This window comes from Exophiala bonariae, assembly GCF_035927105.1.
Source record: "Exophiala bonariae strain CCFEE 5792 chromosome Unknown scaffold_3, whole genome shotgun sequence".
NCBI lineage: Eukaryota > Fungi > Ascomycota > Eurotiomycetes > Chaetothyriales > Herpotrichiellaceae > Exophiala > Exophiala bonariae.
This window is the reverse complement of record NW_027042478.1, coordinates 978237-1004275: the sequence shown is the minus strand read 5'-3', so window position 1 is coordinate 1004275 and position 26039 is coordinate 978237. Positions and strand designations below refer to the sequence as shown.

The 26039-nt window shown below is 50.9% G+C and overlaps 7 protein-coding genes across 7 annotated transcripts; 3 read left to right on the top strand and 4 right to left on the bottom strand.

The window, feature by feature from the left end:
• Positions 1–202: 202 nt before the first annotated feature.
• On the top strand, positions 203–1206 carry LTR84_007881 (uncharacterized protein; the record flags this gene model as incomplete). The annotated part of the gene is made up of 2 exons (XM_064851433.1): positions 203–1061; positions 1115–1206. The coding sequence occupies 2 exons, from the start codon at positions 203–205 to the stop codon at positions 1204–1206; spliced, it is 951 nt and encodes a 316-aa protein (XP_064710436.1).
• Positions 1207–6045: 4839 nt separating this feature from the next.
• LTR84_007880 (uncharacterized protein) lies at positions 6046–7257 on the top strand (the record flags this gene model as incomplete). Its single annotated transcript, XM_064851432.1, has 2 exons — positions 6046–6808; positions 6917–7257. 2 exons carry the CDS (start codon positions 6046–6048, stop codon positions 7255–7257), a joined length of 1104 nt encoding a protein of 367 aa, XP_064710435.1.
• A 3924-nt stretch (positions 7258–11181) lies between these two features.
• Positions 11182–12881, bottom strand: LTR84_007879 (uncharacterized protein; the record flags this gene model as incomplete). Its single annotated transcript, XM_064851431.1, has 2 exons — positions 11182–12776; positions 12854–12881. The coding sequence occupies 2 exons, from the start codon at positions 12879–12881 to the stop codon at positions 11182–11184; spliced, it is 1623 nt and encodes a 540-aa protein (XP_064710434.1).
• A 2984-nt stretch (positions 12882–15865) lies between these two features.
• LTR84_007878 (uncharacterized protein) lies at positions 15866–16819 on the bottom strand (the record flags this gene model as incomplete). The annotated part of the gene is made up of 3 exons (XM_064851430.1): positions 15866–16494; positions 16553–16694; positions 16742–16819. 3 exons carry the CDS (start codon positions 16817–16819, stop codon positions 15866–15868), a joined length of 849 nt encoding a protein of 282 aa, XP_064710433.1.
• A 1854-nt stretch (positions 16820–18673) lies between these two features.
• On the bottom strand, positions 18674–19618 carry RFC4 (replication factor C subunit 4; the record flags this gene model as incomplete). The annotated part of the gene is made up of 3 exons (XM_064851429.1): positions 18674–19100; positions 19160–19480; positions 19527–19618. The coding sequence occupies 3 exons, from the start codon at positions 19616–19618 to the stop codon at positions 18674–18676; spliced, it is 840 nt and encodes a 279-aa protein (XP_064710432.1).
• A 723-nt stretch (positions 19619–20341) lies between these two features.
• On the bottom strand, positions 20342–23223 carry LTR84_007876 (uncharacterized protein; the record flags this gene model as incomplete). Its single annotated transcript, XM_064851428.1, has 5 exons — positions 20342–21303; positions 21365–21905; positions 21961–22320; positions 22397–22579; positions 22672–23223. 5 exons carry the CDS (start codon positions 23221–23223, stop codon positions 20342–20344), a joined length of 2598 nt encoding a protein of 865 aa, XP_064710431.1.
• A 367-nt stretch (positions 23224–23590) lies between these two features.
• On the top strand, positions 23591–24496 carry LTR84_007875 (uncharacterized protein; the record flags this gene model as incomplete). The annotated part of the gene is made up of 1 exon (XM_064851427.1): positions 23591–24496. The coding sequence occupies one exon, from the start codon at positions 23591–23593 to the stop codon at positions 24494–24496; it is 906 nt and encodes a 301-aa protein (XP_064710430.1).
• Between the last annotated feature and the right edge of the window lie 1543 nt (positions 24497–26039).

Below are 26039 nucleotides of genomic sequence, written 5' to 3'. Positions count from 1 at the left end.
GCAGGAACGGGGCAAGGCTTGGCAGAATTGATCGATGAGCAAACTGCGCCTTCCAATTGCAACTTCAACTTCATTCTCTCTGGCTCTGCAGCTTCAAGTCGCCAGCCCTTACGATCCACAACACGGTTCCCTGGGGCAAGGCTTTAGTACTGCTTCTGCCCAAAGACTGGCAGACAGTTTAACCTGCTCAGCGCCATCCAACATGACAAAAACATCCATACAGCACCTCTCTTCCACCTCCAGGCTCTCATGGACTTGCTGCCAGTGCCGATCCCAATCAGCCTCACTGCGGCCTCAATGGCGACAATCTCAGGCATTCTCGACGACTACACGCTCTGAAGCCAATACTAGTATCCAAGCAGAGGACGAGATTCGCGCCGCCCCTGAAATCGACTTTGACAAGCCCGACCTTCCCAAGCAAGTTCCTGCTCGCATCATACCATCGTCCCCGTCCTACTTCACTGGATCTCCTCAGCTCAATGACAATATCCTTTTACTGCAATCTTTGGTCGAGAAATACGCCCACGTACCCACGGTCACCTCGGAGCACACACCTAGAGCATATTGGAAGTCGTTGGGCCAGTATCGTTCCTCACATGGAGAAAGAGTATCTGCTTCCAGCTATTCCAAGATTCTCCAACTCTTAAATCAGTTGAATAGAATTCACCCATCATTTTGTCCCAAGGAAGTCTCCACGATCATGGAAAGCTTCCACCGTCCCGGAATCGACAGGGTGTCGGAAGCGAAACCTGGAAAGATTGATCAGAGCGGCAGATCTCTAGGAGTTGGCCGGAGGAAGGAGGCCACGGCCAGGGTGTGGTTAGTAGAGGGTACTGGCGAAGTCTTGGTCAATGGCAAAACCATCGCCCATGCTCTTCCTCGGCTCCATGATCGAGAGAGTGCTCTGTGGGCTCTCACCATTACGGAGAGAGTGGACAAGTACAACGTGTTTGCCCTGGTTGAGGGTGGAGGCACAACCGGACAAGCAGAATCCATCACTTTAGCATTGGCCAAGGCATTGTTGGTACACGAGCCAGCCCTTAAACCGGCGCTGCGACGAGGTAAGCGAGATTTCTCCTGGAACTTGTACATCAAATACTAATTCGGAATTCAGCTGGTTGTGTCACTTCGGATGCGAGACGTGTTGAACGAAAGAAGCCCGGACATGTCAAGGCACGAAAAATGCCTACCTGGGTCAAGCGATGAGAAAGAGGCTACATTTGGCGCCTGGTGCCTCTTTCTTGTACCACATTTTCTCGCCTGTGTGTATACTAAACTTTGTACCATGTTGAAATCTTGTTGCAAGTCCAATTTGTCTACATTTCCTTTCCTGGGCGGATGCTCAGTGCCTGTGAAATTGATTTGAGATCATTTCTTTGCCCAGAGTGAGTTGGTCTCCATTGTTGGCCGGTTGCCTCGTGGAGAGAGAGACAAGCTATTAATGGTACCTCGCGTAAAACAACCCTCCTGTGAGCATGGCATCACCTCTGAGCCTCCCCGGGCGTCAACCAGCCTTGTGCCGCTGTGACACCTTTGAAGAATAAAGCATGATGAAGAGCACAAAGAAAACGTTAGCACGGGCTTGGCTTATTATGTGTGACGTTCACACGCCGACGACATTTGACGGTCAGGCATATCGTGTCACACAATCTGACTTACCAGACATCAGGTCTTTGGATCTGATCCAAGGCGGATCGTACTAGCTTTAGAGAGAACAAGAGAGTGGCATCTCAATCATCTGACACATCAATACCATATGTATTCCCGAGTAGAAGCCGAGGGCTGTGGTTGAGACCAGAGCTCGCATACCGCATGCCGCGGCCGTTTCCAGATTCCAATATTTACATGTTCCTTTAGGACCACCAAGTTATTTGAGCAATCCCGCTAGATAAAATGAGCATATGCAGGTGTCTTGAGTCGCGAGTCGAGTCATGCAACGATTTGTGGTTATTCCGTTCCTGAAATGCGGGTCCTATGCACGCAAGATTTGCATGGCCAGGGTTAATGTCAAGTCGATAGACCCTCGTGCACATGAGCAGGAATTGTGCTCATGTTATGAGCGAGCGCAGAAGTCGGAGTTCTAGATGTTTCTAGATTAGAAATCCTCCAGGCGCGGTTGGTCGTCTAGAGTCACGATCGAGTGTGAGAGAAGGCTGGATACGAGGTGCTGGGGATAGAATGCCACAAATATAGCTCGATGGCGCGGGAGCACTCGCAGATTCCCACACGGAATCAGTGTCATCGGTGTTGAACAAGCATGAACATGATCGCCGCGGACGACCAACGACTGGGTTGAAAGCGCAGAATGGTGCCGCACCAGGCCTGGTCGATGCATGACGATACAGAGTATCCGTATACGTAATGACAGAGCGATGGTCAAGCCACTTCTCCTGGGTACGAGTTGCGGGTACTGGAGAGATGAGGTCGATGGCAAATCTTTGATGAGGTGTCCATTCCTCGCAGACTCATAGTACCGAGTACCTCGTAAGCAGGAGCTCAAACAGGCTGGAGACCTGAAACACGCCCGGTCAAGCCACTTCAGACCTAACCAGATGCCCAAGCCACTACCTCGTACCAAGTAGAAACCAATCTACGAAGCAGGATCAGCAACGCTAGCACGAATACGCAATCAACAACCTCGCCAAACGTGCTTTCGGCACTTGGGGAACTCTGTTGGAACCCACCGGTTTGAACAGCACATCAAATTGACAGAGGCCCAACAAGGAACAGCGTGTTCACCAGCGTGAAAAGTCAGATCCAGGGTTTCGGCCGGGCCTGCGGAGGTATCTCGACGACTAGAGCCCATTAGTCTCAAAAAACCCCAGGTCTGAAACAAATGAAGCTGCAGGACTCCTTTGGTTCACCCTTGGCTGCCGTTGCACGGGAATTTCTTGATGCATCTGAGATTATGCCCAAGTGTTCATTGGCAGTCTCCCTTGGACTATGGACCACCATACAGGGCACGCGAGCCTAGTGGGAAATGAACAAGAGAGGCGGAACTGGATCAAAGCCATTCAGCCCCGATGGATACCACACGATGATATTGTCCATCCATCGATCACTTTCACGAGTGCCAGAGACATGGAGAGATGATCTCTCCAACAAAGTTATTGATTCTTGACAGGTCAAACGTGGAGGTTTCGGATATGATGGGAAATGTCATACATGTCATGGCACACCAGTGACACCGACACCACATACGAGTACTTGAATCCCTCGTCGAACAAACAAGAGCGAAAGCCGCCAGCCTGAAAGATCCGACCATCAGTCCATCAACTTGGGTCTCGATGCGGGTTGCCGCTATCCGACTGGCTCGGCACGGCAAGGCGTCACTTGCTTTCTGGCCCCAAAGAAGCCCTCAGCCACCACCATGCCTCTGGCTCTGGGGACCGAGGGCCCACGACGGATCAGCAAAGATCACCACCACTGTGTAGCTATCGAGCAGTAACTGGATAAGGTGGTGAGCATCACTTTCACACTGCTTGCCTCATGGCCAGGTAACTCAATCGTCTCAAAGATTGAAAGCGCAGCCAAGGTAGGGGATTGGTCTGGTTCTCACCTTGCAGCAACAATCGGCGACTTTGCACCCTGCCTAAACTTGAACCAGCCTTTTCGCCGGCTCCTGCAGCATACTTGAAATTACTGTTGCTTAGACTCCAGTGAAGGCTCCTCTGGGTACCTAGGTAAGTAAGGGTCTAGCCACAGTGCTGTGCCTACTGTCCCAAGCCAATAGCCACAATTGCACTTGCGCATGATAGACCCTTTGGGGGCTCCAGAGCAATCCAACATATCGGAAATATCCATTCTCATGACTCTTTTAAGTTCCGACGCTGGAACAATCCCTCATCTCACAGCTAAGCGATCATCTTGACGAGTCAACTAGATTTCCGCACTTGTTTTAGACATCAAGTGATACTCTGAGATCGATGGCAGCTGCACTGACCAACTACTCTACCAATCATCGTCACCATGAGGCTTTCCTTGACAGTTTCCTCGTACGGATCTTGAATCAAGCGCAGGTCCCTCTGGACAATTGTTTCCAGTCATTAGCCTAGAAACAGGGAAACAGCGATCCGGGGTCTTGTTCCGAAGCGCCTCAGATTCGATCGTGTGTACTCCGTAGGGGCTCCCAGAAAGGACTAAAGGCAGCCAATCCCTAGCTCGATTTTCTAGGCTGCTCAGCTTGCATTGTGATGATACTGATTCCCAAGTGCGTATGGTCTACAACCTTAGCCTGTTTGACCCTCTGGAGAAGGACATGGTCCCCTGCTGGTGGTCCTGGCACGCCACACTCTAATTCTCGCCTGACGCACCGGTAACTGGTGCCAAAGCTAATTGACAAAGCCTGTCGGACCATCGATGGGCTGGGCCTGTCTGTGTTCAAGCTTGCTGGCTGTGGACATGGACGGTGGCAGTGACTTCAATCAAACAGCACCGAGTGGTGACTCGTGAGCAAGGTCCTTCAGACTTCCTTAACAAAGTCACAATCTGCCCAAGCATCCATCGACCGACCGACCGCCAGCGGGGATGGACCCATCTCGGGTTCATCATCCTCGTTATGCCCACTTCAAGTTTGGAGCCCTGGGAGGGTTCTTCCCATATCTTTCCATGGAAGCCTTCCAACTCTTCTCAAGCTGCCCCACTACGAGGACTAAACTACGAGGGTGTCATCACTTTGTCCACCCATGAACCCTGAATCGAAATGATGGGCAGCGGCAGAGCTGCCACTTGGAGACCTCCCTTGAACTCGAGTCGTAGAATTGCCAGCCCAAGACCAAGCCCTACGGATTATACGACCGGGACCATTATTGCCCAAAGATCCATTACGAGGACGGCCAGCAACCACTGACCGGCGTCAGCCAGGCCACTTTGAATGATGGAGCCCACTGTCCTTCCTGTCTGAGTCCTCGATTCCTCGGCCCCAGAAGCACAGTCCCTCTTGTGGCGCTCGCCCAACGCCAGGCGAGTCCGTTTTCCCTTGTGCTCCGGCAGTGGCAGAGGCTCACACGCCTTGCTTGTTGGCAGGAACTTGCTGAAAACATGTCGCCCGCGTTTGAGAGGAGTCCTTGCAGTCCTTGCAAACTCAACTTTCACGTAGCAGGACAAGCGGCCCTCTTTCTGTCTTGCTAGAATGATCCAATGCGCCTTTCCCTAACAAGTTCCCCGAGCTGGGCTCAATTCCTGTGTTGTGTTGTGTACTCTTTTATGTTCCCGCCTGCCACCGCAGCTGCAACTGCACCTTGTATACGTTGCGTCCTTCCACCTCCCATGATACCTCCTTCCTAGTCTCTCTCCTACCCAACTTTCTCTCTTTTGACTTACGAAAACGCTCTTTTCATTTCCTTCGTGCGCTCCTTTGTTTGAGTGCTTACACTCGTCTCTTAATACTCCATCGTCGTTACGCCGCATCCCAGTATTCTGAGACACCCATCCCCCACTCGCCCTCAACGTCACGTTTCATGCCCTACGACCATACGATCTTTGCACAGGACAATTGTAGACTGGTGGCTGGGGCATCGTTCTCTCATTCGATTGGGAACTATCTTTGGGACGAGGCATTTTGCAGTCATTGGTCCATGCTTTCGATATCGACGCATTGAAACCCGCTCGATACACGGCCACTCTCTAGGAGCCTTGTATTTCGACCGCTTATCATTAACCGCCACAGGCGTGTATAGCCTTGCGGGAGTCTACCACTCGAGACAATCTGCCACCCTATTCCTGGAGTTTGGAAGGAAGGCTGTCAGAGGAATTCGTTGACTTGGATGAGGATTGGTCCCATTGTCTGGCTGGAAAGAAACTTTTTCCAGAATTCCACCTCCGATCTGATACGACAGATCCTCCCAATTTGCAGATCTCCACCTCAAGATTACTCGGGGTTTGTTTTATGCAGAAGCAAGGCTTTGCCAGTGGAAAGGGAGAGGCACTCGTGGTCCGGGAGAAGGAGGTTCTATCACAGGGTCTCACTTTTACTTGCAACTGGTTGTGGAAGTAGGCTGGCATTGTGGTCATTCTGGCGTCAACGTGCAGCGCGAGATCTCCTTCATGGACGGCAATGACCGTCGGCGCTCGCAGTATGGACAGCCATACCATTCGCAAGCGCAGTCAAGACCACTGCCTGGACAGCCCATGGGTCCACCATCTGGTGATCGCTATTCACAACCGACGACACCTGCCCGAAGTGATATTGGACGATCTTCAATGACGCGGCCGTATCTTCCTAGTTACGCAGGCTACGGCTATCCAGATCAGCAGTACAGTAGCTCCCAGATGCAGGGCAGTAGCCCGATGCAAGGTGTGGAGATGCAGTATTCACCTGCTTACATGCAAGATGCCTCGAGGCAGCAGTCGGTACAAGCATCCCCGTCGCAGCATCAACAGCAGTTTGCCCAGTATGCTCAAAGTTCTCTACTTCCTCCCGTGGGACCAGCTTCGCTCTACGATCCTATGAGCTACCAACAACGGCAGTCTGCAGCAATCGAAGTCATGGCAAGCCAGCTAGCTGTACCACAATACGTCGGCCAAACTGAACATGGCGGTGTTGGCGTTGGCGTTGGTACGGCGCCAGCCCACTACCTGACCACCCAAGCAGATACAAGCACCTACGGTTCGGTGGCAGTCACGCGGCCGTCACTCCCTCAACCATACGGCGCGACTCAAGCGGATTATCCCGGTATTGAACCACCAGAAGCTGAAGATACCGGTGCTCAGAGTGCCCAAGAAGCATTGGATGAAGGCTTGAGAGAATATCAGCAGCAATTGCGTTCTACATTCGACTCCATCATTGGTGGTAGAGTGACAGAAGCGAGTGAGAAAATTTTGGTAGTTTCTCGCTGGCTAGTTAACTCTGTCACGACTCTTGGTGAGAGTGAATCTCTCCCACGAATCTTACCTGACGTTTGCTGATGAGTTACAGGACTACATCACGATGACGAGAATCGGCATAACGAGCGAGTCGAGCTTTGGCGAGAGTTCAACCTGTCTTGGGAGGCCCTTGGTCAAAAACAAAAGGACATCACCGAAGAAGCACTGAGAACACGAAGACAGCCTGCAGACATACTTTCAGCTGAAGCGATAACAAATCTGGTCGACGAACTGATAGTGTTTTGCGATACTCTCGAACCTTATGGACTGGTTGATTTCGAAATGGGAATCTGGGAAGAGCAAATCACCAACATTTTTAGCGTGTGTATTGACCTCCTACCTCGCAATGCCTCCACCACCCAAACAACTCGAGCACAAGCAGATCCCGTTTGAAAACGACCTCACATCGCTCTCATCCTCCACCGATACAATACTGTTTCCTTTTGTCGACGAAACTGACGATCCGTGTTATGACATCCACTATCTTTCCCTTTGTTTGCGACGGATTATTGTTTGACGATTTTATACCTCTGCATGATATATGAATTGTATGACTAGCACGGTCTTCGCATTTTGCATGATGTACGATTATGACTGTTTGAGCGAGCATCGAATTATAGCTCGCCAACAAAAGCATGTCACCTGGGATGGAGATATTCTTGGGAGGAACCTGACTCGCGGTGACGAGCTTTGTTTTGGTCTATAAAATTGGGGATGCAGGAAGAAAAGGAGCCGTGTATATTAGCTGGGTTTTCTTTTATTGTTTCTCTGGCTGGCCTCGTGTGTTAACACCTTTCGGCATTTTGTTTGATTCCTCAAATCTTCCTCGTGTTGCAAAACTTGAGGAGGAAAGAGGACACGTTGGGCAGGCACGAAAATCACACGAAAGCATATGTTATACCTCGTTCACGAATGATGGTTCAAGATGGATGGTTTTCTTTCTTTCTTTTGTTACTGTTGTGTTGGAAAGCAACGCGGATGAAGAAGATAGCAATGAGATACACACTGGTGGCGGATCTGTTGATCGCTGAACCATGTCGACATTTTATCATCGCCTTGGGTTCTATTTTTGCTCCTGATTTTATTTGCTTTCCAAACGCTTTTCCGACATGCTCGATAGATAACAACGTCGAAGACGTGATGGAAAACCCCCTGGTTCGTGTGGGATAGGGGTCCAGCCAGCACTGCAGGGGATTGAGCAGACCAGATGACTCGGTGGACGCTTCTAGACTAACTGCCTAGGTGGTTCACTTCCAGCGAGCGCTGTAGGGGATATCCCTGGACACCGGCGGCGGCGGGCTTCAACGGACGAGAATTTTTCTGGCCGGGGCATGCCCGTCAATTTTTTTCTTTTCCCTCTTTCCTCCCTGCATTCTTTTTCCGGACATGTTTTTTTCTCTGTGCGAGTAGCTGCCTCGCCTCAATTGGAGGCTAAAACTTGAAGATTTACTTCGTGCCCAAGTTGGTTAGCTAGCCACGATCGCTATGGACCACTTCGCTATTGCGGATCCATGCCGATGATCGCTCGGTAGCCCAGCGCGAACCAAGAAGTACCAGCCTCACCTTGTGAGCTCAGGAGTCAAAAACCTTGCCGTTGTCCCTTCGGAGAGGAAAACCTTAAAGCCGATCAGTAGTAGTATCGTTCGCCTTGCCTCGCTTCGCTTCACTTCACTTCACTTCACGTCGCCGAGCACAAGCACAGTGTTCAGTTGGCATTCCTCTACTCGGTCTCAGCACACACGACAATGGCACGACGTATTATCGTTCGACCGACTGAGTGGAGTGTTCGTGCCCACGTTCCCTGGATTTGGATTCTGCGAAGGTCAAGACTTGAGACCATCGATCGCAGGAGTGACAAGACCTGCCTCCGCTGGGTAGGCATCTGGTATGAGTAGGATCTAGACGGGTGCCCAAGGGGACTCAATGACACGTATGGATGTCTACCAACCCAACCGATGATATTGGGCATCGAAGTTTCTCTCGTGCCCGGTTTCTTCGGCAACAAACAAAAGCTAAAATACTTGCTTCTGCCACTTACTCACTTGGCTTTGTGAGAGGGCCCCGAGGTCGTCATCATACGAGTCGTTCATAGTCCTCACCTGGCTGATCGGCTAGAAGTCGTGGGAAGCGGAGCTTTGGGAGGTCGCACATGCCGCCATCGCCATCGTTACGCTAACTAGTACGGCGGCTGGCAACAATAACCTCGGCGCGACGTTCGTTGTCACCTCATGATGGCTGGCACTCCCGATCATTTCGGTGTCGTTGACTACTAGCCACAACATGTAACGGAGAATCGTGTCGTAGACCAGATACGAGCAGTTCACATCATGTGCGTCTTTGACCACGGAACTCCCTCCGTTCGTACGTCGTCCCAATTTGACAGACGAGCCGACTAGGGGTATTGCGTCTTTAGCGATCTGCAACTAGACAGCTAGCTTGTTTGCACTATAAAGGTAATCCGTCCGAAGTACAAAGTAGGCAGGAGAATGGAATGATAACAGCACAAAGTCTGACTTCGGTTTTCCCTGTGCTCCGCTCCTCATGAGTGTGACTGACTGGCTATGATGGCTTCTTCGGGCACGGAGCTGGTGGAGAATGTCTGACTGATCTTGGAGTAGGTCAAAACGGGACGGAAATCCTTCCATTATTGTTGACAGATGCCTAAGTACTGACATGGAATATTTGTTGCCAAAAGGTAATACGATTGTCGGTGGGAAGGAGTTCGTTCAATTGAATGGTCAACCAAACTCATTTGGGTTACTCGTTGAGTGCTTCATGCGACCTGATTCTTCGTCTATCACCCGTTAGAGGCATGTCGAGATGGAAGCCTTGCCTTGCCCCCTTTTCACACGCCAGCCTTGTCAACGCCCGAGGACCATCAAGCCTGGCCCAGTCACTAACAACGATGTCCATTGTACTCAGGGCAACTTGGCATGTGATTGACTGCTTTCTTTCGATCCCCATCGGTATTATCTATGTACTTGTATCGCGGGGTTCCGCATACCGACTCAAATTTCACTGGTGCTCTGCCTGGCAGGTCGATCAATAGGTGCCATATATTACTCTCGCCGAGTCCCTGCTGGCTACGAGATAGCCATGGCGGCCACGAGGCGAAGAAGACTACGCAGAGCACGAAAACGATGAGTGAGGATGGGACGATGCTTGGATAGGTGAGAGGCGGTGCTCTACTTTGCGATTGTTCTGATGTTTGTTCATGAGTCACGAATTCTCCTTTGCCAGGGCTGATCTACACATGACTGACTGCCCGCGAGGCAACGGATTATACTGAAACGGGTGCAGGATAATGAGACGACACCGTCGGGGTTAGGGAATGAACAGGAACAGGAACAGGTAACTAAATACTCCTTGAGCGGTCCCCTGAGCGCCCCCCTTCCACCGTGATTTCGTGTCGGATTGCAGGAAGGCCAGAGAATCGCCGCGCTGCGTGCATAGCTATGTATGCGACATGACTCTCGACCTTCTTCGCTGGTTCTCGAACATACGTCCAAGAATCTTAAAGCTGATATGCCAGATAAGAAGGCAGAGAGCGGCACGGGAGGAGGATGAAAGGCAGAGGTCAGTCCCCAGCCCAGAGTGGTTCCGCGAAGGAATGGAATGGGTACGTCAATGGATGACCCTGTGATCTACCGTCAGCACCAAGCTCTGAGTAGATGCGCTGCGCTCATGACTCTAGAACGGCTCTAAAAGAAGTACTGCAGGAGGAGCGTGTACCCAGGGTTGGGAGCTGCCTGCTTCCGTGTCTCGGGCGGAGTCCTTCATTGCTCTATCGTTTTCTCTGATCTTTCTACGCAGCAGCCCTGTGCATTCATCGTCATCAGGTTAGTTCTTGACTGCAATGTTGAACTTCAGGCAACAGAAAAAGTTGTGTCCAGCTTTAAACTTTGTACAATCTCCAACCATGCTTCATTGACACCATACTATACAAATTAAAAAACTGTAAAGCCGGGTATACCAAATGAGTTAAAAAGCCAAATATGAATCTTACTCGTTGAAATTGGCTGAATTCGTGCATCCCTTTTCCCAAGGCTTCTACGCCTTCCACTGTTCAAGCCAATGGTGACACTGGCCAACCAGCAGCCCCGGGGGATGTGTCTACCTCCATCATGCTTACACCAAGTGATGTATGCCTGCCAGGAGGATTTCGTCATAACGCCATGCTCTTTTGAAACGCTCATATGCCTTCAAATTCCATGATGAAAAGGAAAGAAAAAACAAGCCCAACAACGATCGACAGAGTGAACCACAGTCAAACTTGTGTCCTTCTGCGATCAAAGCCAGTTTGCTCAGTGTTCAACATCACTGCAGTTTGTCCTTCTCAGTTGCTGTCCTCGGTATCGTGCTTTCTGTCGGAGCTGTATTAGGAGGGTGCTGAGACTCGCCGTCGCGGTCCGCTACTACCGTGACTTGTGGGTCAGGGATTTGGATGTCGAGGTTTAGATAACCTGTTCTGCGTAAGGGTATTATTTTGACTCCATCTCTTGCTCCAACCGTGTGATTCCAATCGATTAGCCACTCTTCCAACGCTTTCAGTTGGCTCTTGACACCAACTGGTCTGAGATCTTCCCAAAACCAACCCGTCATTAGTCCAAGAAAGCCATCGAACCAATTCCACGCCGAAAATGGATCGTAGGCAACACACAAGGTCTGATTGATATGCTCAATCACATATCGAAACTCTTGTTCCTGCATTAATGGGTCGAGGATTTCGGGGTAAATGTTTGAGAAAGTAGGAGCTAGGTCACCAACAACCATCCAATCTCTTCGGATTCGGATTATTCGTGTTGCGGTATATTCGCGCGAGTCGAGGGGAACATGGGGATTCAGGTGTGGAAAGCAGGGGTGAGATGGACCCCATGCAAGCTCTTCAGCGACGCTGCCCTCATTATCTTCAGTGTATGGTCGTGTATCGTCCTCTTGAGATCCGCTGCCACCTAGGTGGCCATTCAGGTTTCCTCCAGCATAGGCGGAAGAATGCAGTGAAGCCGCTGACTGAGCATGGCTCAGAGATCGATGCGATGTGATGCGACGAGGAGGATGTAGAGCCTCATCTAGTGGATTGACACCATAGCTTTGACCTAGGACTGAGGCCTGCTGGGCTTCTAGGTCGCGATCTCGTGGATTATATCTTGAGGTAGATAGATGTGTTCGGTCGGGTTCTCGAACACCGTTGACCTCTGGCTTTTCGGACTCAATCATCAGACCGGCGCCCAAGGGTGTATCGTCTTGGAGATTCGCGCGTTGCTGATTTGAGGGAAGAGGGACACTGGTTCGATCACCTGCAGGAGGACCTAAACGGGGGCTATGCTCGACTATGGGGTCTGTGGGAGAATGCTGGCGGGAGCGGCGCTGCTCTGGGAGGGTGAGGAGAGTGTTAACTTCGCCGGTGCCGGTGTCAAGGGACGAATTCTGTCGTTTATGATGAGAGGGATGTTGGACTGGAACCGGAGTTGGGCGAGGGATGTAATTGATTGGGAAAAGGACCTTGGACGCGGTTGAACGATTGTCGGGAGGAATGACCTTCTTTTGGCGAACCAGCAGAGCTTCGAGGAAAGATCTCCTCTGGACTGGCGGTTGAGGCTGCGCCAGCGTCAAATCGGGTGGGTCGTAGGGAGTGGCAGAAGGACGATTGGCGGTGGAGAAGAAGGAGGAGTAATCGAATGAGGTGGGAGGGATGTTTACTGAAGAGTTCACAGCATAAGCATCTCTGGCAGGTTGCTTTTCAAGCGCCCTCGGTGATAGGTATGAGGACGTTGATGTTGTGGGATCCGTGATGGTGATGGGCTTGAATTTGGTGGTGAGAACGAGAGGGAAATTGCAGGTGGAAGTTGCAGTAACGGCGGTGGTGCCTGTGGGAGCGGCAGCGGCGGTTGGCGGGCAGAGGCTAACCACGCCTGCATGGATTCATGCAGGAACAATTCTTTAGCTGGAGCCAAATTCTGGTCCCTATTCCTGGTCGTGTTCCTGATACTGTAGACGCCGACACTCTTTGAGAGCATGCTGCTGTGATACTGGTTGTGCCTCGTAGTTGTTGGCGACAAAGTTCTCTGATCAATCCAAGAAATCCAGACCTTTGGACATTCTGGCGAGAAAGTTCCGGTGTCAGTCAGTGTCAGTGTGGGTGTGCCCTAAGCTTGAAGCCTAAGCCTAAGCCTAACAAGCCCGAAAAGTACGGGGACGGGGTACCTAGGTACTGTAGTCTGTGTCTAGGTCTTGGTCTGGACTTCAAGTTGGATCTGAGGAAAAAAACTACTGCAGAAGCGGAATGACAACTATTAGTATAGGAGGAAGTCAAGAACCCTTTTGCCTGGTTTCTGAACATATTCCATTCAGGTCCATATGAGAACTCCAGACCAGGTACGGACTACCTTACTCGTACATAAGTAGGGCGTGACTCGTGAGTTCGTGTGTGTGCCACCATCGCCCGGAACCAATTGCCCTCATGGTTTGAGCCACTTCTCACCATATCCATGTTCACACTCTTCGTCCTCCGACTAATTGCCAACTGTTCTTCCCCCCAAGCGATCCGTAGTCTCATCGCTTCATCCCCTTTCCGGCATGCTGCCCACCCTCAAGACTCAAGAGATCTTCACTTGCACCTGTTGGGGATATCTATGCCAGGGGCATATCAAGTCTCCAGGATCTTTGTAGGACCCCCATCCAGCCGTGAACCACTAAGAGAGCATACGGAGAATTGCTAATCACCTTTTGCCTACAACTATCCGGCTGCTATACCGAAAATTAAATCGTCTACGTCCGTGCCCGGTTCCCACTGTACTGGTTGGGGACTTACTAGGCTCCTGCGGAAGTGCAAAGCTGCCCAAGTATTGAACTTTAGTCAGTGCCAATCTTTCCACTTTGTCCTCCCTGGAAAGGGGAGTCGATTGTCAAGGCACACTCCATCGCGGAAAAAACGAGACCACCTTGTTTCTTCTCATTGCAGCTCAAGTTTCGAGTATGATTGCTCCAAGGGAGAGCATCGACGGGTACATGTCTTCCGAATCAATGTGGACTGATGAGGAGTTTCATGGCTTTCCCCAGAATGACAGCATTACCCCATCGTCTGTCAATGTGTTCCATTTTGCTGCAGATCAAATCTTTTCTCTAACTCACCTTGCCGCGTCGCGCTAGCTTGCGTGGCTGCAGACCCGTTGGCTCGGTTATTGGTCGCCTTGCGAGCGGATCAACGTGCATGAACCATTCTCGCGAATTGTCCATCTCAATGTTCGTATGCGGTATGACCATTTCCGGATGTCCTTGGACTGATTTCGCTTCAAAAAACACCATTCCTTCACCAGTTGGCAATCTACACGGGGCTTTCATTCTGCATGGGTACCCTGCGGCTATCAAAACGCCTGAACGGTGATCATGACTGCGATGAATCCCGACATCATCAAGGTCTGCCACGGCAAGATGTACCGACATGATTGATTCGCCGTTGCGCTTGCGCTGGTTGTGGAGCTCGCCATAGTGCTTTGCTGAGGACCTGTTGTTGAAGGGTCTTTCGAACTTGCCATGGACGTTTGTGCCGCATCCGAAGTGCTGATTGACTTCGAATCATATCCGGAAGTTGAGATGTCAGTAACATTGAGCACCGGAGGAAGGCTTGACTGGGTTGGTATCGCAACGGTAGTCAAGAGAGGGTTCGACGTTGTGGTAAGAATAGTCGCTTCTGGTCCGATCGTAATGGGCACGCCCAAGATTGCACAAAGCTCAGCCACCACGGAAAAGGTATCTATACTTGGTCAGTAGTGAGTTTTGCTGGTGGGTATGATTACTTAGTATCTGGGGGCCATCGATTTGCCTACCTTGTTGGTCCGCAACATCGCAAGAGGCGAAGGTGCAGTTGTTCATCCGCTCAATATACACATCATTCGCGCAAAGACAGGACCATTCACTAGACACGAAGTCAGTCCAGTCGTTTTATTTCTGAGCTTGCAGTCAGTGCTAAGCCTCACCTCTGGCTACAATTCGTTGAGCTCACGTTTGCAATACATGAGAGCTTGCATTCAAGTCAGCTTGATATCCAACTTTGGACTGCTCGCCAAGGGTTTCTTACAGCGCATTGATCGACATCGTCCTGAGCGAGACCAGGAAGAGCCAGGAGTGACAGCGTCAAGATATGCATCAACATCATGACTTTCTTGGTCTTTGACACGAAGGGAACTCTAATTCATCTGTTACGTTGGTGCCATGCAAGGTCAGAATCAATAGTAGCCGATGTTGGAGCCTCCGATAAGAGTGTATCAGGGTGCGTAGGTATTCTTAGGAAAGTGACGATATGGTCTAGGTCGTGGATCAGGAGGAGTGTATGGATATGAATTGGATGGAAATCCAGGCAGCATTCATTCGCACCTAGCGGTACGTCCTGTTCTCAAGTTGGGAGATCGGTATCAAAGGCACATCATTGGCAGGCGCCACTCAGTCTCTTTCCATCCGACTGTCAAGGTGAATCAATCAGGACCCAATTGTAGCGGGGCATTAACTTATGATGAGGATTGTTCTCTCACTGAAGAATCACAGATGCATGAAGCATGGGCCACCAGCACCCTCTATTTTACAGACTTCGTATGACGTAGTGACACGATAGTGGAGATACGCTACACTTGCGCTTCAATGGTTTCGCCGTATCAATGAGCGGGTTGTCTTGCATCACGTGTGACCATCAGTCCACACCTCCAACGTGGTCATCAGTAACTCCCAGCTGCCATCCATGACTCCCGGAGTTTCTCTCACAAGTGAGACCGGAGGAAGATGAGAACGATTTTTGGAGTATGTTTAGTTTATATCATTTAGAATTACCTAAGTAACTCCGTCTGGTTTCCCAAAGAACTATGAATACACTCCTTCATCAAAGTCTTATAGTAGTAGTGTCATCAATCTCGTGGCTGGCAGATTTTCCCCCATTGTAATTATGCTCCATCCAATGCAATGGTATCCAAAGAGCTCGCAAATAAACAGAAATTTGGTGCATCGATGCCGTTTACAACGCAACCATAGTCGCGAAGATAGCAGCGATCAAAGCACCGCAGGCACCGAGACCGCGAATTGATGGAGCACTGTTGCCAGAGCTGCCGGTGGTTGTGGCAGCAGCGACAGCCTGGATACCGAAAGTGGTACCGGTGAGAACTTGAGTCGAGCCACCAGTGGTGACGGTGGTGGTGATGGTGGCAGGAACAGGAGCGGCGGTGGTTGAGCTGCAGCCAGACCATGTGCCAGTCCACGAAGAGAAGGGGCCCCATCCAGCAGTCCAGGTTGTCCATTGATCGCAGTTGATGCCGTTGGCTTTGGTTCCCCATGGCCCGAAACCACCTGGGCCACCTGGGCCACCTGGGCCGCCGGGACCTCCATGACCACCCCAGTTACCTGGGCCACCCCATGGGCCGGAGCCACCCCAGCCGCTGGGAGCACCGGGAAGACCAGTTGAGCAGGCGGAGACCCAGCTTGACCATTGGGACGAGTCCCAGTTGCCGCCAGGGCCGGCGCCGGGACCGGCGGTGATTTGAGAGGGCCAGGCAGAGCCACCTGATGTAGCACTGAATGTGGCTTGTTGGGAGTTGGTGACGGTGACACCGGCGTTTGCGCAAAGCTGTGCAACTGCACCATAGATGGCTGGGGTTCATGTTAGTTTGGTGCACTGTGTAGAAAGTTGGGAGTGAAGGCGACATACCCTCTTGATCAGTTTGGTTTGTGCATGAGGTCGCAACGCAGGTGTTCAATTGAGAGATGGCGGTTTGGTTGGAGCAAACGCAGTCCCAACCACTGGAGGAGTCGCAAGACGTGCCATCCCAAGATCCCAGACAGTCAGTGAACTAGGACGAGTTAGTAAATGATAAGCTTCGAAAGCTGCGTAACATACAGTGCAGGAGGGAAGCCATGCAAGAGCAGAGGAAGCAAATAGGGCTGCCGCCAGAGGGAGAGCAACGGAAGACTTCATGGTGTATGGGGTGAGACGAGGTTGAGGTATGGGTAGACGCTAGAAGAATAGTCTATGTCTTGAATATTGCTTGAGGAGATGTGGGCAAATTGCTGGAGAAACAAAATCGAGAGTATGGAGCAGAGGAGGAAAAGATATAGAAAATTGAAGCCCCCGTACCACCGCTCAGGCAAGCCGACCAAGAGGTTGGCCGTTCGTGTTGTGAGCGGCACAGCCTTGCTTGAGCGGCCGCAGTGAGTGCATTGCTAGGGCAGTCAGCCGTTGCTTGGACTCCGAAGTTAGAAACTTTGCCCTTAGTGCGTAAGGGGTCGGTGGTCGGTGTTAGGAGGACGACACGTCATGCAAGCGGTGGGCGTCGCCAGGTGTGTGTCTAAACGAGAAGGGCTAGGTGATAAGCAAGGGAAGCAAGGGAGCCAAGGGCACCAAGGGGCATACCCAGGCACCTAACAGGTCGGAAGATTTGAGGACTCTTGGGACGGGAAAGCCTATCTCACAGGCCTGTTGTGGTTGGCCTGACAGCCCGAACCCAAGCTCTGGGTTTGCCAAAGTCCGACAAGCTAAATCTAGCACCTCTAGACCCAATCTGGTGCCGGATAGTGGCGATGATTGCATTGTTTCGGTCGTTTCATTCGTCTGCTATTTGCGGAATCTGGGGAACCGTATTCTCAGCCTCAGTTTGACCCAAAGATTAATTCTATGAGGTACTCGACGGCCATGTAGCTGGCAATATCTTATTACGACTACGAGATAAACGGGTACGAGAACAAGCACATGCAAAGCCTACAGGTCAAGGGAGTTGGAATTATTGCTTTCACCCGCAGAATGAGGCTATGATGGACGGCGAGGAAAGCAGGCGACAGGCGATACACCGTCCACTCCGTGCAAATCAGACGGTGCTGGTGGAAACAATTATTCGTATCAGGCAATCCCTCTCTGATTTCCTTGTCATATTGCATTGTACTTGGTGGGATCGAGTAGCCAAGAACAGAAGCGTTGTGCAACCACGAATATGTCCGATCGCAAGTCAAGCTCAACTTGAACGCTGCGTAAGTCATTACGAGGGGACACACACATCTTGTCGTCAACAATATTATTATCGAATCCTCGGGCGACATACCCTCAAGGACGGACACAGTACTCGGTAGTTTTGCTCATTAAATTCGTCACAAGCTTCCTCATCGTGCCAATGCCAATGTCTAACTAGTGACGATCACCAGGGTACTCGTCCGAGTAGTGACACGCAAGACTCAAATTGGGCTGCAAAATGTGCCCTTCCCGATCTACCATCGATGATAAGAAGTGTGGGAGTTTTCGTTTGCCTCGGATCGGATATCGGTGTACAACCACCGACTTGACGCGCCAACCTCCCCGTGATCTACAACATGGGATTGGTGGACATTGCATTGCCAAGGGTGGTTGTCGCGGACCCTGTCACTCCTGGTCATCCTCTGGTGGTACGGAGGACTGTGTCTCCCCAACGGGCAGCCTCTTGGCCCCGCGCTCCTCATCTGATGGGAAATTCGTCCGGTTTCAGCTGTTCAACCTTTGAAGTTGCCCTTTTCCCGTTCTTCATGGGTGCTCAAACAGATCCGGCTTCATGTTGATCTTACACAATTTCGCCAAACATCCGCTTAGTTGCAAAAAAGATTGAACCCCCTCCAATATTCTCATGTGTGTAAAGCCAATCTCTTTGATAAACTCCAACTTGGAGTGCTCTGAAAGTGTCGGGATTGTCTTAGTCACCCGGAACATCGTGCTGATGATGTCGTGCGACGAATATCCTAGATCCCTACATTCCATGCATGCAGCGTCAGTGACGCGGCTCCATTCTGCGGACTTTCTCCTCGTGATCACTTACCAGAGTTCTGTCAGCGTGTCCACCGCGCTATCAATCTTGCCCTCCCAACAGGCCTTGACCATTGCTTGCACCTTGACTGGATGTGGGCTGTCCACGACTCGGAACACATTGTCACCACTGACGAATCCGAACCCTGCCCAAGTGCTTTGTAGGTTATTGATGGCCTGACGCATGTCTCCTTCAGCACTGAATACCAAGGCGGCCAGACCATCTTCGGAATATTCCACCTTTTCTGCTTCCACGATCTGCATAAGTCGCTGGACAACTTGCGCGTCTGTGAGCCTCGAATACCTCAGAATGGCGCATCTCGATTGTAGCGGTTCAATGATCTTATTTGATTGATTGCATGCGAACGCGAACCGAGTCGTATTGGAGTAGATCTCCATGGTTCGTCGTAAGGCTTGCTGTGCACCCGATGTCATGCTACCACCAACAGTTAGACCCAACTTGCGCGTGTGTCAGCTCATCCGATCATGACATACCTGTCTGCTTCATCCAATATCACCAACTTGTGACGGCCGGGAGGCAACGTCACCTTCTTTTGTGCGAAGCCTTTGATTCTGTTCCTTACAACATCGATACCTCTTTCATCGCTGGCGTTCAATTCGAGGACCGCTTCTTTGTACGCGTCGCCGAGTAGGGTTCGAGCAAGGCACAGGACAGACGTAGTCTTGCCAATACCTGGCATCCCTGATATGATTACGTGGGGCATGTTGCCATCTTTTGCAATGATTTTGAGGCGTTCAATGGTTTCTGAATTGCCGACAACATCGTCGAGATATACTGGCCTGTATTTCTCAACCCTATTCTCAATCAGCGGATTGACCTCAAGAGGTGCACCTTTCTCACCATGGTAATTCGTATTCAGGTGTGGCTCCATTGACGTTGGCTTTCAGGGCCTTTTTGGCACCTGCAGACGACGATTCAGGCTGTCCGGACATTTCTGTGAGTCAATTTGGAGGATGCTTTCTCGATGAATACACGCTGCGATTGCGTTCGTGGAAACTGGATTTCTCCAACGCTTGAGAAAGATTTGGTTTGGCGCGGGGCCACGGCGCGTCAGGACGCGTATAGTGGTTGTTGGTATTTGGGGCTCCTTGGCAGCGTGACCGTTCAGTCTACTCCGAGTCCTCGACAACGTGACCTACCTATACGGAGTAGGTACCCAGGCAGGTACCGAACTTAGGTACATGACGGAGTATCTAGGTACCTACCTAGGTATTCAACCTACTCGGAAACTATGAATGTCAGATAAATATCTTAGATACAGTCATTAAAGAAGGCTGCCGAAGCCTACCCAGGTACCACGTAATTGAAAACTGATTTCTTGGTGCCACCCAAACATGATCAGTGAAGTTTAGGTAAGTAGTTAAGCTTTCTACCATCCTAAGCTATCTCATGGTGAGTTGGTAACTAGCTACCTGGTCCTGAGATATCCTACGTTCGGAGAGAATGACGCAATTGTACACACCACTGTGTACACCAAACTCACAGCTTGAACTTGACCGTGTTCGTAGTTGGTGCTATACAGGATGCCTGAATTCCATGACGGCCAGTATTGAGAATGCTGACAAGAACGCAGTCCAGCACTCTAGCGACACTAATTACGCGTGGACCTTTAACTTGTATGATATTCTGGCCTGTCAAGTCTCCATCCTTGAGCGCTACCAGTCCGTCTTGCCCTTGTCAGCGCCTTGTTCTAGCTGGGGAAGCATCAAGGGCTTTTCGGAGAGGTCTGTGACCGGGTCACTCGAGGCAGGTGCTGCAAGTTTAGACCACAAACTTTTCCCATACCTCCCAAAGGCGTTCTCGGCGCCGCCGCAATCCAGGAGTCTGCGTTGCATTGTGCCTAATTGAAAGGGGAATGACTCCCAAGTGCCCTGCCCGTCAACATCCAAATATACCACAGTTCGATCGATGTCGACCTTAATTTCCTTTTCGTCGGCAACCAACTCCCAGAATCTCGGGCTCTTCATCTCGAATCCTAGCAAGCCCAAATTAGGCTGGTTACGCGCATAAATGAATGCAAAGGACTTTGCAATGACACACTGCACACCAGCACCCTGGAGTGCGAAGACCGCGTCCTCACGACTGCTACCACAGCCGAATGCTTCGCCGGCCACGATTATAGTATGGCCATCCTTGACGCGTTGACGAAAACCCGGGTGTGTATGAAACAGGCAGTAGCTGCCGAGAATCTCCTTCGTGACATTGGCGTGTAACGCACCTTCCGCAGGTGCGAGTGCGTCTGTGTCGATAAAGTCACCCAAGAGTTGCACTTTTCCGCGAATCATCGAAGACAAGGATCCTGGTTCGACATCGGGTGACGCAACTCGCACATCGAGGTCTGCGAGAGGACTGACCTGCAGGTGGGATTTCTCATTGGACGCAGTGGTCTCGTCTGTGCTGCTCTGCTTTACTCTCATCTCTTCGGTTGATATACTGGGTTTGGCTCCGGGCTCGACATAACCTAGCTTTGACGGTGGGTCCTGCTGGAGTCCAGGTGTCATGTAGTCATGTAGCCGTTGGATGTCGATGGCGTCAAGCAGTGAGCCGGGATCTGTCACCTTCATATCAAAACTGCTGGCTGCCACGGTAACTGCAGACGCCAGATTGCCGAAAGCCCCTACCAGATTTCAATTAGTATTCTGGATCTGCTGCAAGGAGAGGAGTTGAGCTAGTAATACCTGGGCCCATCCTATTCTCAAAATTGCGATTCTGGCTTGTCAACCAAGTTTCCCCCTTGGCAGCTTTATCAGCGGAAGCACCAACGCAGTAACTACAGCTTGGGACGCCAATCTCCCACCCAGCTCGCTGATAGATGTCGACTAGTCCGGTGCTGCGTAGTTTGTGTAGGATTGGGAGAGATCCAGGAATCATCTTTCTTATTCCAGTCCTGACCGGCTTTGCTCCCCGCTTCATGGCTTCCTCAAGTACTAATGCTGCCAGTACGAGATCCTCCTCTGCCGTCGTGCATGCTCCAATAAAACAGCCTTGCAATTCAAGCCCAGCGACCTCACCCACCGGGACAACATCATCGGGCTTCGGATACCTTGCCACGAACGACTGAACCTGAGCAAGGTCTATAACGTGCATCTCGACATATTGGGCGTCCGGGTCTGGACGAAAATATGTCGAATGTGATCGATACTTAGGTTTCTTTCGTTTGTTGATGAACTCTTGCGTGGTTGTATCTGGGACGAAGATCCCAGTTACACCTCCAAACTCCTATTCAGTCGATTAGTGGGTGACTCGGCTCATTCTGGCTACTTAGAACACTCACTGTAGTCATATTTGCAATTGCAAATCGAGCATCACACGATAGATACTCAATCCCTGGCCCTGTATATTCCACTACACGTTCTGCAGCCACGGTATTACGCTTGAGTTCCTTGAGGATATACAGAATGATATCCTTTCCTGATATACCCGGTTTTGGCTTATTGACGAAGCGAATCTCGACTGTCTCTGGAATCTTAAACCAGGTCTCGCCCGTGACCAGGGACAAAAGTACATCGGCAACTCCAAGCCCTATCGCAAGACAGCTAACCGATCCGGCCGAGCATGTGTGAGAATCTGATCCTATAACGAGCATCCCGGGTTGGGCCCGCTCGCGGCAGAATTCGGTGTGCATAATTGTATACTAATCGTTGCGAGTTAGCTTTAGTCCAACTGTAGCAGCGTTTTTAGGCATTATATTAGTCGTCTTAGAGACCTACATTCATACCCTGGTTTTCTGTCATCCTGAATTGTCTTTTCGCACGCTCGGCCGACTCAACGTAGGGTTTGATTTTGGGGTGTTCCATGATACGAGGATCGACGAGGTGATCTCCAGCAAGCCAAAAGCGATCGTTTCGATAAATGCCAGGCTTTCCTAAGCGATCGTACCATCTTTCCATACCCTGTCCGCTGTTAGTTAGTAGGGTAGACGATTAGTGGCAAGAGGCCGTCTCGGTCGCCCTGTAAATCACCTTGAGTACAGGGGTGCACTTACCCTCCAAGAGAACTCGGATGCAATGATCCAATCAATGTCCACTCGAATCATATCGCCCGGCTGGACTTCACCTCTGCGACCGACATCGTGGGCGGCAAAGATCTTCTCGCTCAAAGTCATCCCTCTCCGCCCACTTGGTCGGACAGGCAGTGGAACCACAGGCTCCCTGGCCCTATCGGCCGAATTCAAGGCCTCAAGTTGGGCTGAAACTAGGAAAAGCAGCTCCGCCGTGTCTTGTTCAGAGAATTGTTCGCTGTCATCTTGACGCAAGCCAAGGCCGCCAAATTGTGTAGATGTCATGCCCAATTCATGAACTTCCAGCAAAGCGTTGGCCTCGAGGGGATATCCATGATTGTGAAGGGTGAACGCGAGAGTTTTCAATTGTTTGAGAAGATCGGTCCCTTCGTGAAGCCCAATATCACCTTCCGACGCCTCATATTTCTCGGCCACATTGATCCCTCGACTGTCCTTCAGCAGCTTGACTATGCTCTGTGTTTGTCTCGAAAAAGGCCGCGCAATGATGACATTTCTGCCTGAGAAGGGCGTTGACATATTGGGATACCAGCATTGGTTGCTGTACAACCATTCTCCTGGCACAGGAGACTTACTGCCGTGGCACTGAATCGATGTTAAAGGCCTTGTACATTATGGGTCTGTGTCATCCGTATCACTCGTGAGGCGTACCCTCATTGGCCCGGTGTATGTACTGAAGGCTGCACGCCGATTGGGCTCTGCCCTCGGGCCGGAGTGTGGCGCCCTATCAATTTACATACTTTGTTGGGAGTAGCATACGACACTTGCCGGGCTTCACCAAGGCTAGATGTATCCTGAGTCCTCATGGCTCTTAACAGATTGGTGATGTCTGGCGTTATCGTCTGTGATGCTTGTCAGGTTACCAGAATCTGATATTCTAAGGAAAATGGAAGACACACCGGCCGCAAATCTACGTCGTATGCTTTTAGGAGAAAGTATAATCGTTGTCCCAGGAATATATGATGGTTATACGGCTCGTCTCGCACTGGCGGCAGGTTTCGACGTGTTGTACATGACTGGAGCTGGCACATCCATGTCTCGACTAGGAATGGCAGATTTGGGAATGGCAACGATGAACGAGATGGCAGACAATGCGAGCATGATAGCGGGTATCAATCGATCGATTCCACTCATCGCGGACGCTGATACTGGATACGGCGGTCCGTTGATGGTGAGACGGACAGTACAGGAGTATATCAAGGGAGGGGTGGCATCCTTGCACCTTGAAGACCAAGTCCAAACCAAGCGCTGTGGACATCTTGCGAATAAGGAGCTTGTGGATGAGGATGTGTTTATCTCAAGAATCAGAGCAGCCTCGCTCGCCCGAGATCAGATGCCACATGGCGATATTGTCCTCATTGCGCGGACAGATGCATTGGAAAGTCTGGGCTATGATGCTGCTGTCGGTCGTTTAAAGAAAGCCATTGCCGCTGGGGCAGACGTCGCTCTTATGGAGGCTTTGACGTCAATTGAGCAGATGAAAGCCATATGTCATGACTTGGCGCCAACTCCGGTGATATTGAACGCGGTGCCAGGGGGAAAGACACCCGATCTGACCGCCAAGGAAGCAGAGCAGATGGGTTTCAAGATGATCGTGTTCCCAACTCTCGCTTTGGCTCCAGTTCATGAAGCGGTGTTAGGCGCGGCCAAATACCTCAAGGACAACGGAAAGGTTCGGGCGACAGATATCCTGGCCAAGGGTCCCAGAGCACTCTTCGAGGTTTGCGGTCTCTCTGAGCTCATAGCATTTGATATTTCCGCCGGTAGCCAAGCCTTCCAGAGCAACGCATAGAGATGCGTATCGGATGGTGAAGGTGACGTGTGTCGCAAGACGGACAATGGCCATTGATCTAGAAGACAGAGCTTGTAGGTAGATGCACAAGCTGAAGAAGCAAGCGTAGGATACGTTCTCCCATCGCTCCCATTACATGTTGCGATAACACTTGACTTATGCCAGTAAGACAAAATAACTTCCATTGATGGTCAAGCTGCAGCATCATTAAATCTAGTCAAGTTCTCGTACATCCGGTGCTGAGAGGTACTGCTTGATTGTCACTTGAATTGGAAGTGCTACCTACAGTACCTAGGTAATTAGTACGAGTAGGCATTTAAGAACCGGACTCGCGTCGGTTTACACTCGGACAAACACTTAGGCTCGCGTAGTTAGGCTTGAGCAACTGTCTAACTTGGGTAACCAGTTAACTATCTCTAGGCTAGGTAATTAGGTCAACCCTACTGGGTACATGCCTAGGCATGGGGCTAAGTATCTGGGGTTTCCTGGAGTTGCTTCCCCCGCTCCCGAGGTCGTCTGTGCACCTCTAAATACCTCTATGTGCCACTCTAGATCAGTTGAACCAACCGTCAACCACTTCATCCCCATATTGTCCGCCGCGGCGACGCGTGCCAGCAGATCTTGAAGCCATTAATCAAAGATGTATGCCCGAACACTGGCTCCGAAGCGTCCAAAATCCCCTGGCATCATTGGCCCCTCTTCAAATCTTGTTGAATCTGCACCAGACAACTTCGGAGATGTAACGAGTCACGGTCGAGTTGCAAAGCGAAGGCGAACCGCCTGTCAGTCATGCAGACAATCCAAAGTAGGTACGCATCAGAGATTTGGGTGCATCTTTAGGCTCGCTCGTTGGGAAGTTCGTCAGCTTGCCTCGCAATAGCTGACTTATCGTGCACAGCTTCGTTGCGAGGGTTCAGCCAACGGCGAAAGGCCATGTCAACGATGTTGCGAGCTCTCCCGACCGTGCATAGTCAACGCCGACGGCAACACGGTCAAGAGAACGTATGACTCTCTATCTACGCTCTTTCTGCATTGTCATGACACTGCTGTGTAGGGTATCGCATCCCACAAGAAGTCAAGAAAGCCAACCAGTTCGAGAGCTGCCCAAGACTGCCCAACTTGAATTTACAACAGCGCCAGACCCAACAATATATGGATGCAACCTGGCAAGCGCACCAGAAATTCTACCAATTGTCGCGTCCGACATTGCATGGATATCAACAAGTCATGCTTCAGGCAGCCCCTGTCAGCCAACAGATACTTCGGACCGCCTTGCCACGACGAGTTCGGGGCTTCCAGTCTCGAAAGATCTGAATGAGGGTGCTTCTCTACAAGATTCGGGTGCCCAAAGCGCGCGTACAATTGATTCGGTAACGATCAGTGCTGAAAGAATTCGCCATTTTTTCAAGGTGTAAGCACATATTTGTTGCCCAATCATGACGTTGCTAAAACTACGATCAAAGGTATTTTTTGTACTATCACCCATCGATGCCCATTCTCAGTCCTTCACCCTCTGCCGACGCCCTTTACGGGGTTTCACCTC